The following is a 12,668-nucleotide window of genomic DNA, read 5'->3' as shown; positions in this document are numbered from 1 at the left end:
GTCATGAATTAGTGCATTATTGTGACTGAATAAGTGATGAATGCAACGGTGGCGATCACTGAATGTTGCCCAGAAATGACTGGCACGGCTAAAAAGCAGAAAAACACCCTGAATTATCAGCTCGGCTACGGCTCCATCGGGTTTTTGGCCGCTATAGACAGGTTAAAATCTACCGCGGGAAACAAAAGTTGTGGCCGCTGGCCGCGTTAGACAGGTGGCCGCTATACACAGGGTCTTTAACATGGCTTTTCTCTCGGGGGGATTTTTCAGTGGCCGCTATAAACAGGTGGCCGCTATAGAGAGGTGACCGCTAAGGCAGGTTTGACTGTATATATATATATATATATATATATATATATACTTATTTATGTTAATGCTTTCCTAGTTGTGCAGGTATCTACAGCAGTAAAGTTCATTATCAACAAACCATATTGGCAGACTTACTTCACTGCCAAACCACACTCCAAACACATTCATGAGATTTGCTAAAGCTACACACAATAAACACACACACACACACATACACGCACATACTGATGCATCAAAAAACTGCACACAAACACAGATGAGATTAAGAAACAGGGGTGCTAATTTGTAAATCTGTGTTCTACATTATATATCAACAAGTTTTCAGTATATGGACACTTGCAAGTTATAATAGAAAAAGTGTAATGATGCAGATTGACATTATTTTGCAGTAGACTAGTCACTTCAATTATATGTTGTGTGCGTGTGTCTGTCTGTCTGTGTCTGTGTTTGTTTTTTATTTCTGTGTTCTTTATTTTCTTGGCAAAATTTTGCAATGTATAGAACTGTACTATTTACGGCTTTAGGCCGAACATTGATTAATTAAAGACAAAAACTTATTACTATCATATTTGGCCAAAATTGTAACAAAATCATACTAATCTACTATCCTTTCTAAGTTCATATGAACTAGTTCAGGTTAATGCTTGAATTCTATGTGTCTGTCAAGTAACTTTGAACAATATAAAAGGCAACCTCTTATTAGCCACTCACATTAATTGTGGGGTGCGTTTGGTAATGATGATGAAAGAAATTTTTTCTCATTGTTAAAAAAAACAACATCTGATCTAACAATACAGATAAAGCCAATCTATAGTGACCATTTCCAACAGAACAATCATGAAATACTGCATTCACTTTATTTCTTGCTCACATGCTCATTTAAAAGGTTTGTAAAAGGAAATCACAATAAATGACCATTGAGTTGTGCAAAGACAGCCATCATCGTGGTCACACTCTGAGAATAAGATTTTTTATTCATTTTATTTCATTTTTTTTTAGATGAAAAGAAAACTGTCACTTCAACACATGACTAAAGCTGGCTCAGGTCCAATCAGGGACTTGTCCACCTGATCTCCCTCCCCAGTCCAATCATATCATTCAGGTAATACAATGTACAGTGTGAAATCTATCAACATGCCTCTATTTCAAATCTGCAGTATGCCCTCAGTGTCAGAGATAAAAGTATAAGTAAAAATTCACCTCTCTCTCTCCCCACCCCCACCCCCCTGTGATTGTCTAATATATTTTTAAAGATATTGAAATAGCAAATTCTCTCCACTGAGGAATTATAAATGACTGAGGGTCATTGAGTTCAGTCCAGGTTGACTATGACTGTCAAATATATTTCAACTTCTTCAGTAGTTATTTTGAAAGAAATTGAATTCCCCCAGCTTAATATGGAGCAAGTTCAGAACTTTATTCAGTAATAGAATGCACTCTTTATTGATACTCTTTGCACATATCAACGCCCTTGCCTTGGTTTCCACTGGATGACCATTAAATGTTCAACCTCTGGTACCTGAACTATTGTGAGATAAAAGTCATCGGCACATAAGAAGGAACACTTTCTACAAGACTAGAACTAACACAACTTATTGTAATCAAATCTACCAGCTTACAAGTGTCAACCATAATGCAGGGTTTGCTGACCTCCACTACACACTGAAGCATGATCACAGCTCTTTCCATTTTTTCTCACCTCAGTGTATTTTCCATTACAAGGGCAGTCAAGTATGAACTGTGCATAATATCCACAAATCAATGCACACAAAAACAAGAGATGGTCATCATTCAAAATTATGTCTTGCCAAATTTATGAATGTAAATGGTAATTGCATATTTTTATGAGACTAGCAAATCTGGTACTTCACTATGCACACATCATTCATGCAGTGAATAAACACGAACTCTTCTCAAAACTTCCACACTAAACACAGACAAGAGACCCGGGGTTCTTGTGCTCACCCGAGTATCGCAAGTTCACCTTTCACGCAGTCACTAATCTAAATTATTCACAGCTCTACCAAAATTTGACCAGGCATTCTCAAGGAGAAGATGAAAATGTACAATATGGGCCCAAATTTTTCAAGATTCCGTAATTTTGGGGGATAGGGGCCCCCTGGGGCTTCCTGGGTGGGGCATGGTGCCCATTTTAATAAATTGAGATCTTCACCCCCTAGGGATGCTACCTGCCAAGTTTGGTAAAAATCCATCGTGAGGTTTTCAAGCAGAAGATGAAAATGTACAATTTAGGCCCCTCACCCCTCCCACCTGCCCCCAAGAGGGGCACCCCTGGATCTGCTATGAACAAACTTGCAACTACAGTCATTAATGTACTAACTCATAGTATTATCTAATAGCTCTATCACTTCTGATTCTAGAGAAGATTTTTAAAGATTCTTTAATTTTGGGAGGTTTGGGCCCCTTGGGGCCCTCCAAGTGGGACATGGTGCCCATTTGAACAAAATGAGATCCTATACTCGTAGGGATACTACCTGCCAAGTTTGGTGAAAATCGGTCATGGGGTTCTCAAGAAGAAGATGAAAATGTACAATTTAGGCCCCATTTGGACCCCTCCGCACCCCCTCCCATGGGTCCCAAGGGGGGCACCCCTGATTCCACCATGAACAAACTTGAAACTACAGTCATCAATGTACTAACTCATAGTATTAACTTAGCTCTATCACTTCTGGTTCTAGAGAATAGATTTTTAAAAATGTAATCTTGGGGGTTTTTGCCCCCCCCCCCCCCCCTGGCCCCCTTGGTGGGGCATGGTGCCCAATTTAATAAATTGAAATCCTAACCCCCTAGGGATACTACCTGCCAAGTTTGGTGAAAATCGGTCATAGGGTTTTCAAGAGGAAGATGAAAATGTACAATTTAGGCCCAATTAGGACCCCACCCCACCCTCCTCCCCTGGGTCCCAAGGGAAGCACCCCTGATTCCGCCATGAACAAACTTGAAACTACAGTTATCAATGTACTAACTCATAGTATTAACTTAGCTCTATCACTTCTGGTTCTAGAGAAGAAGATTTCTTAAGGATTCCTTAATTTCGGGGGGTTTGGGCCCCCTGGGGCCCCCTGGGTGGGGCATGGTGCCCATTTTAACAAGTTGAGATCCTTACCCCCTCGGGATGCTACCTGCCAAGTTTGGTGAAAATCGGTCTTGGGGTTTTCAATGAGAAGATGAAAATGTAAAAAGTTTACGCACGACCGACACCGGACGAAGAACGATCGCAATAGCGTACTTGAGCCTTCGGCTCAGGTGAGCTAACAAGGCAATCGCCAAATTGTGTCTCGCCCATTCACATACAAGGAATCAATATTTTTTATAACTCCCAGAAGTTAATTGACCTGCTTATGACCTTTGACCTTGTGGTGACCTTCAACACCCTAAGGGACATTTACCATCCAAGTTTGGTCACAAACGGACAAAGGGATCAAAAGTAATGAGCCATAATCGAAACGCGCCATAAAAACTTAACATTGGGCCCTAAAAATTTGTTGACCCCTTTCTGTGACCTTTGACCTTTTGATGACCTTTAACTCCCCAAGGGACATCTACCGTCCAAGTTTGGTCACAAACGGACATAGGGATCAAAAGTTATGAGCCACAATCAAAACGCGCCCTAAAAACATAACATTAGGCCCTAAAAGTTTGTTGACCCCTGTCTGTGACCTTTGACCTTGTGACGACCTTCACCTCCCCAAGGGACATCTTCCATCCAAGTTTGGTCACAAACGGACAAAGGGATCAAAAGTTATGAGCCATAAACGAAATGCGCCCTAAAAACTTAACATTGGGCCCTAAAAGTTCGTTGACCCCTGTCTGTAACCTTTGACCTTGTGGTTACCTTCAACTTCCCAAGAGACATCTACCATCACCCAAGTTTGATTGCCATTGTAGCAACATGTGCTGAGTTACGTGTGATAAGAGTCTTGCAAGTAAACTTTAACGTATGACCTCAAATGACCTTTGACCTTATCATGTGACCTTCTACGGCACCATAACATGAAGGTACCCCCAGTGCATCCATCACCCAAGTTTGATTGCCATTGTAGCAACATGTGTCGAGTTACGTGTGATAAGAGAGTCTTGCAAGTAAACTTTAACGTATGACCTCAAATGACCTTTGACCTTATCCTGTGACCTCCAACGGCACCATAACATGAAGGTATCCCCAGTGCATCTATGACCCAACTTAGGTTGTAATCCAAGCAACTTATGTGAAGTTATTTGTCAAAAGAGAGTCTTGCAGGTAAACTTTAACATAGAAAAGAGAGTCTTGCACATACTCTTTAATATATGACCTCAAATGACCTTTGACATCATCACATGACCTCCGACAACACCATAACATGAAGATACCCCTAGTGCTTCTATCACCCAAGTGTGGCTGCCATTGCTGTAACAGTTGCCAAGTTATGCATCATAAGAGAGTCTTGCAGGTAAACTTTAACATTTGTGACGGACGACGGACGGACGCCATTTGGATCCCTTAGTCTCGCCTTCACCTCCGGTGGGCGAGACAAAAATGGATGAAATATACAAAAAAAACCTCCAGCACCCTCCACGTGGCAGGCATGATAGCATACTGCAAATGATACCAGAAGAAGTAAATCAACTGAGAGAATTCCTGTTTGCACAAAATGTCAGAAATACCAAAATGATATCTTCCTAATTAGAGAGGATAAAGAAATGCTAGTAATCTATCAATAAAGACTATAAATATGACAAAGAAATAAGGTGGAAAAGAGAGTTGACTTAGAACTATTCTAGTAACAAAGGATGAATATGGGCAGCATAACATGAATGTCATTACAGTAAATAGTTAATATTATATCCCTCATGTAAAGCTTCTTGCCATAGGATTGTACAGAGCACGAACATGGTGTAGTTTTACTAGCTAGCTACGAGCAGCTGGATGCGGTGCAATTGGTTACTAGCCAGCGTGATATAGTACTTTTGGGAATCCACGATTTGCACCCATCGTGATCGTGTGATCGATATCTACATTTCTCACTTAAGAATGTACGCAGTGCGCGTAGTAGCGATACTTTTGAGCGACAGTCCTGTGGCTTGTAGCTAGCTAGCTAGCGCTAAGAGAGCGCGCGGTGTGATGTGCGACAGCATTACAGAAATCTGTGTAGTGCGATGGCGTGGCCGGTCGGTGTGTAACGTGTGGACGTGTGATACGTGATCAATGCATTCAGCTCAATTGACAAAGTGACTGCTTCCAGTAACGGAAGAATGATCGCAGGAGGACACCATATCAGGTACGAATTAGGAATAAACTAAAACCGATTTTGAAGATGATCTGGGTAACGAAGCCGCTTTAGGCCTACTTCTAACGTAGTCCTGGACCTCGATCTTTCGGAGTTTTGCACGCTGTAGTGTAGCTCGTGTGTAGGAATCAACAACAGCGCAGCGGTGTTGTTTGCTACGCGCTGCACGCACTGCTGCTGCACTGCTACAGCCTAACGTTAGATTTATCGTTCACGAAACCTGCACACTTTTCCAAAAGGGAACCGTCATTACTCTAGTAAAATGCTCGAGAGGGATATAAAACAAATATCGACTGCTTTCTTTCGGGCCATGGTAAAACTATTTGACCTCGGTGATGTCTCAACAGTGCCATGTCCCTCGACTTCGTCTCGGGACATAGCACTGTTGAGACATCACCTCGGTGCAAATAGTTTTACCATCTCCCTCTGCAGCAGTCGATATTTGTATAGTATCACTAAAATGGTAGAAAATCATCTGATTGAGACTATCTACAATGATGTTGATCACATTTGGTATTTCATATGCTTTTCATTCCCTGACTTTGCATGGTCCTCTTGTCTATTGATTTGGTGCTCGAGTGTTTTTGCTAGGTAAAAAAAGAAAATACAGCATTTCCTAGATTTCAGTTCAAGGGAAGATGGTCATTAGTTGATAAGAATACAGGTAATGATGAATAACTCCAAAATATTGTTTGAAAGCAAGAATCACTACAAACATGTAGTGTTTTGTTATCCATGCATTAATGCAGTGACTAAGATATATTTGTCTAGGTTACTGCCCTTTTCAGCTAATTTGCATTACATACATGTGCATATTTGTGTACATCTCCATTTAATTAGTGTGATAATCAGCTGAAAAACTTTACAAATTACACTTTTTAGTGACCTTCCAACTTTTTTTTTTCCAAATCATCACCAATCCATGTTCACTACAATGATTTACAGTCACATACAATATCAGTTTAAAGCATTTTATGCAGACTTGATAGCATCACTCCAAGAGGTTTGAATAGCCCCTGCAGCCTGCCACATCAATCATGCTAAAGTATGGCTGCAAAACAGTAAAGGGAGTACTCACAAATATGCATTAGCCTTTAAAGGTCTAACACAATTCCAATTTTGCTCTAAAATGGACACATAAGCATAAGAAATATGTGTGAAATAACATTGTGATAACGCAATTTCAGATGGGTAATGAGAAACATGCAAAATATCAATTTAAAAAGGTACACTGGAAGTACCAGGTACTGCAGTCTCAGAGCAGACCTGATCGTGGCTGCTACATATTTGTTTTCATAATCAATTATCAAAAATCAGCAAATATGGCTACAGCAGTATCCGCTGATCTTATGCACTAGACTAGAGTGAATCACATGCAGCTTGTTGAGATATACAATTTCTGGCTCACTATGGATCATCACACAATATTCTACCTACAAATGTACCAGGCAGCGCTACCAGGTAACCAGTACTGAACAGGGAGGGCGCTTTGCGAATAAAAACAGGGTATACTGACTTTTGCTATTTCACGCTTTGAGCTCAAGCACTTCAGAAGAACTCATTACCCTGGCAAATCCTGTCAGCCAAACAAATTTTTTGGCAGACCCTTTCAATGTATTACTATCGCAAGCAAATTATGATTGGTGGAAGATGAATGTTGTATCCTTTTGAGAACTGTTTTGCCTTTACATTATCTTCATTTTATATCATTATAAAACTACAGACATACTCCAGTCAATATCCTTGACTTTTCACTGATAATGTATCTCTGAAACCTGGTGGCTCATTATGAAAGCATATCTTTTCCTTTCAAAACACAGTTAGTGATGAAACTTGCTTCAGTATTATCACTGAATTCTGACAGCACACCACCTTCCAAAACCTAAAATTCATAAACATTTCCCTTTGCTTCAAAGAACTCAACCTAGGATGACTTCGCCTGTAGTTGTCACTGCCATGAGACACTCCTTCCCTCAATGCCACTGGGTCATGGATGCAGCACAGGAGTCTGCCTCAAACCCATTCTTGATGCTTGTCATGATGGTTGGATCCATGGCAGCCATTATCAAGGTTCGGGCCATTGCCTTGGCAGCGACGAGGGCTCTTTTGTGAGCCTCCTCACTACCAGCAATCTCTGCAAAGGCCTGAGTGTTTGTGGCTACAGCTGCGGGTGCAATGTCAAATGCTGGTGCCAAAGTTGGCACAACGTGAGAAACATTACCGGTGTCAGACGAACCAACGAGAGTGGCGGCCATATCCGTGCTAGAGGTAAACTCCATGCCAAGACCTTCCGCCTGTGTCTGATAGAGAGAAGCCAGCTGAGCGTTGCTGCAGAGATTGGAGTATGGTGTTGGGGTGAAATCAAACTCCAGCTCACAGCCAGTTGCCTTTGCAGCAGCATGGAAGGCAGCGTTGGCTCGCTGCTGTAGGTGAGCCATGTCCACATGGTCTCTGGCACGCAGGTAGAAGACCATCTCTGTGTGCTCGGGGATGATGTTGGGCTTCACTCCACCATTTGAGATGACGCCTGTGTGGGTGTGTGTTTGTGATAGGAGGAAGGGTTTGCAGGATGGGAAGAAATAATTCAATAACTCTCATCATCAAGCGTCATCACATCTACACATGATACTGCCACCTCTGTGATAATAGCGTATGATGAGAAAACTATGAAGAAACTGAGAAACTCTTATCTCACATAAAAGTCTATGAACATTCAGTGATGAGTAACGCTGTTTTGTCCGAGGACATCATAATTATTCACACCATTGTCATCATAGCAGACACTGAAGTGATAATATCACAATCAGCTGCAACAATTTTTTAGCATCTTCACTATTCATCCCAACAGTGTATTTTAGGCTAACCTATACAATGCAGAAGCTAGTATAGCAACATCACTATTCAATTACATACAATCATGAGACATTACAAAAGCTCAAAGCTGATGATCGATATGGTTACTTGACTAACCCCTTGAAATTTCTGCCAAGGGGTATGGCGAAAGATAACAAGCTGGTAAATGAAAGATCATGCAGATGAGTGACTTTTTACTGCTTCAGGTCTATTCTTCGATGATGAAATACCTCACCATTGTAAGTTTTACAGCTAAAGTCACAGGGCACATTGTTTGTTTGTTTTTTTCTTTCATTAAATCTTACAGGGTAGGGAAGAAGTCATTCTACACTTAAACAGTTTAAACATTTTACAAATCTTCTTCACTGATGCAGTTTTCATATTCCACTCATACTGACCATGTATTTGCATAAAAGGCTTCAGCTGTTGCCTCAGAACAGAAATATTATTGTAGCACAGGACAGCTGCATCCAGGGCATTTCGGCCATCCCATGGACACGAGGAGGCGTGTGCAGCTTTCCCTTTGAAGCGAATGGTCAATCGCATGATGGTCAGCATGGTGGGTTTGGCCACATTGACTGTGAAGGGGTTGAAGGATGCTGCTAAGTCTACATCTTTGAACAGCCCGCTGTGGATGGCTTCAATTTTCTTCCCATTTCCTTCTGAGTCTGGCGTGCCAAGTACAGTGACCTGTGAAATACAATTTAATAAATATGGACATTGTCATGTTGCTCTTCACTGCAAACTTGATGCAATGATGTTTAATTGTTTTTTAATCAGTAAACTCATTAAATCATGAGGGGGACAAAATGTCTCTTCTGCTAATTTCTATAAAGATGCAATAACCCTCTTGGCTCTAATAGTATACCAGTAATTGTTGTTCACATCCAAGCAAAATAAACATTAGTAACAGCACAAAATGCAGAGAATAAAGAAAAAGATCAACAAAAGCATACCCTGTATTCTCAGTAAGACAAGAATTGCTATGCCTTCAGTGTATATACTGCCATACGTGTAGTTTCCATGACATTTCTAACCCTCTCTGATATTGCTATTTCTGCTCACAGCCATACTCTGCACTACTGTATAAGCTATTATTTTTGTGAGGGTTTAATTTTCGCGAATTTTGGGAATCACAGTTGGATCACGAATTTAACAACACGCAAAAATGTCACCATGTGCTATGGTATAATGCATTTAAGATAGCGTTGGTGTCAATTCGTGAAAACAACATCATCTTGTGACAATATCTGTGACCTCCTAATTCACGAAAATATCTGTATGTGAAAATAACAGCTTATGAAGTATCCAAGTGCCTTGGTAGGAATATTGTAGTACATGTATTGTGAATGAGGCTCTGCACTCTAACAGAGACCCTGGATTTAGATCCTGCCCTTTCTTGCCTACATCCTTGGACAAAACATATCACTATGCTTGTATGTCCATCTTAACCATCATGATAATCTCAAGGTCACATTTCTCATTCTGTGGGAGTTGGATCTCCAGGCTGCCTGGTGTGTGATATCTGACAGTACACAATGGTTGTAGGTGTAGTAGTAATAAATGGTAAAAGTCAGTTTCTGATTCCCTTTGTCAATGTATCTGGTTGGGAAAAAAAATCTGACATGTTTTGTCACATACCAAAAGCACTTTGGGGATTTTATCAGAGCATATTAACAAACAACTGCCATTAATACTTAATATCAGTTTACAGGCAAACATGACCTCATGTTCAACATACCCAAGACAACCATTGATGCATTCGAGTACTCATTCTTTCCAAGGACAATTTGGATCTGGAACCGCCTACCTAGTCAAGTTGTACATGCCACCACCTTAACAACATTTCAAAGAGAAGCTGCTCTCCCATGTATTACAACCTTGCAGCCTTCTTCTGGATCACTCATCCTTTAAGGAGGATGCATTCAGCGAATCAGATTTTACTCGCATAGTGCACACTTTTATTGTAAATAGAGATCATCACCATGGCACCTCCCAATAGCACACATGTGTAGTTTCATCCCAGTATAGCTTAGGTAACTTGGAGCTGCGAGAGGGATTACAGTATCAAGTATCAAGTATCAAGTATGTATCGCCATCTGTCGAACAAGAGATTACCGACTTATGCCAGCCATGCATGTGATTCAGTGGAGCATTTTGAAGCATAGTCTACACAGAAGTAATAATTAAAACAAATAGACAGTAGATCAGAATTACCGACTTAGGCCAACCATGCATGTGAAACCACCACACATAAAAAAGTTGCATGAAGTGTGACTCTTTCATCTTGACTCAAAACAAATTATTTGAATTATAGACAGAATTTTTTCTTTTTCATCATGGAGTGGACATGTGTGTGTAACAAAAAAAAAAAAAAAAAAAACAGATGTGAGATGGATGAGAAGTGAAGAGGAGACCTCATGAGCACTGTGGGGAGGGAGGTGCTCATGAGCATGAGGGGGAGAGTGCCTTGTGAGACAGAACCCCCTCATGAGCAGATTTCCCGGACTAATAAAGTCCCTCTCTGATCTGTTTGGGTGAACTTGTCTCTACTGAGTGATGTCATGCTGTGTATTAAGCCATGACCATGCTCACCTTCCCAATTCCTTTCTTTTTCTCAATAACTGCCTTCAAAGCGAGTGCTGTTGCTACGCAAGATTCTGTGATGAGATTACGACCCGAGGCATGTCCAAGCTCAGGAAGCGCATCATATTCGGCCAACAGGCAAAGGTGCACCCCCTCTCCCCCAGATGATGGGTTGGAGTACGATGCCCTGAATCCAGTCGAACCCAGAAATTGTTCCTCTACTGTAAATCCTCTTTCTCGCATAAAATTGCACAGAAGCTTGTGGGCATGAAACTCTTGGAGACCAAGTTCAGGATTTCGCCAAATTTCATGGCCAAGTTCCCACAAATGTGTGGCTTCGGTGTTGATGGTCTGAGAACTTGCCGACAGTAGTTCCTCCATCTTGTCGTTCACTTCGTCCAATCTTGAAGTGATAGGTAGAAACCTAGTCTAGTGTTTACTGAGCTGAGAAACTTTTACCTATATTTCCTCCACTCCAGTGCTATAAACTTGCGCTTGTTCATGCTCCTCACACCCAGATCATGCAGGCCAGGCACACCACAGCTACAGTCCGGTAAATTACAGGTACGGCGGCGGTACAATGACAATGGCAATGCAATGCCAATGGCAATGGTTATGGGAATGAGGGTGCGATGCTTGGAATTTTTACTCGGACAACTTGAACTTTAAAACCAAATGGTAGTCCTGACGAAATGTGAGAAGCTGCCTGCACCGTCTGGTTGGTCAGTGGCTAGCGAACGTGTTAAATTCCCTTGCCTTCAAATCAACTCGATTTTACAACTCGTGATCACAAACGATGCACAATGAAGAAGTTGGAAGGTCAATGAGCACTCAATCAACACATGTTGCATTGCACACGAACGTCAACACACGCGCGCATCATGCACTGATCTCTCGCATCATGTCGGTCGACCGCGAGTCTGTTACACTTGACGTAGCTGGCGCATTTACATACAGTATTATGCACCTGTACACACTACTTAGTACTAGTACTCTAAATTTTGATGTTTATGGGTAAGTTCATGGGGGTAAGAAGAGCAAAGCAAGAAGTTAGTATAAACAATGACCCACCCCTAGTATAATAATGATTGCTTACTAATAATAATCGTTACTAAAGTTTGCGGCTAATCAACAGTATGCGATGGTTACATATACAGCTGTAGTTGGCCTTTATAGCTAGGAGGCTTTCAAAAGTTTCACCAGAGAACCTTGAAATATAAATGAAATACTTGAAAAATAATATTTTCACCCACCACCAGATGTAGGGATGGTGCCTCCAAATCATAAGTAGTGTCCATCATAAATATTGCTAAGCAGACATTTAATTGTGTCATTCAATTTTGAGGATGGATAAAGTGGGCGTTGACGATCACATTGTACGAGAAAAGAATCGTCTTAAAGGACAAGTTCACCTTCATAAACATAAGGATTGAGAGAATGTAGCAATATTAGAAGAACACATCATTGAAAGTTTGAGGAAAATAGGACAATCCGTTCAAAAGTTATGAATTTTTGAAGTTTTTGTGCAGTAACCGCTGGATGAGAAGACTACTGCAGTGTATGAATAACTTAGATGTCACATGCGTACAACAATATAAGGAAAATATAAAGAGAATTTCACAAAATTTCATC

At 41.0% G+C, this 12,668-nt stretch overlaps 1 protein-coding gene across 1 annotated transcript; it reads right to left on the bottom strand.

Annotated features, from left to right (window-relative positions):
* Positions 1–7,285: 7,285 nt before the first annotated feature.
* On the bottom strand, positions 7,286–11,826 carry LOC139715070 (peptidase M20 domain-containing protein 2-like). Its single transcript, XM_071626693.1, has 3 exons — positions 11,046–11,826; positions 8,849–9,140; positions 7,286–8,124 (listed from the first exon to the last, which is right to left on the bottom strand). The coding sequence occupies exons 1-3, from the start codon at positions 11,415–11,417 to the stop codon at positions 7,571–7,573; spliced, it is 1,218 nt and encodes a 405-aa protein (XP_071482794.1). The 5' UTR covers positions 11,418–11,826; the 3' UTR covers positions 7,286–7,570.
* Between the last annotated feature and the right edge of the window lie 842 nt (positions 11,827–12,668).

The sequence above is a fragment of the Diadema antillarum genome, unplaced genomic scaffold (genome assembly GCF_040938485.1).
Source record: "Diadema antillarum isolate AM-2024a unplaced genomic scaffold, OU_Dant_1.0 seq00002716_RagTag, whole genome shotgun sequence".
Taxonomy (NCBI): domain Eukaryota; kingdom Metazoa; phylum Echinodermata; class Echinoidea; order Diadematoida; family Diadematidae; genus Diadema; species Diadema antillarum.
The sequence above is the reverse complement of the archived record's forward strand: the minus strand, read 5'-3'. Positions and strand labels throughout refer to the sequence as shown.

Coding starts and splice junctions, on each gene's coding strand:
- LOC139715070 (XM_071626693.1), bottom strand. CDS start 11,417: ATGGAGGAACTACTGTCGGCAAGTTCTCAGACCATCAACACCGAAGCC. Junction 9,141..11,045: donor AAAAGAAAGGAATTGGGAAG/GTGAGCATGGTC, acceptor TGTATTTCACAG/GTCACTGTACTTGGCACGCC. Junction 8,125..8,848: donor GCCTTTTATGCAAATACATG/GTCAGTATGAGT, acceptor ACACCCACACAG/GCGTCATCTCAAATGGTGGA.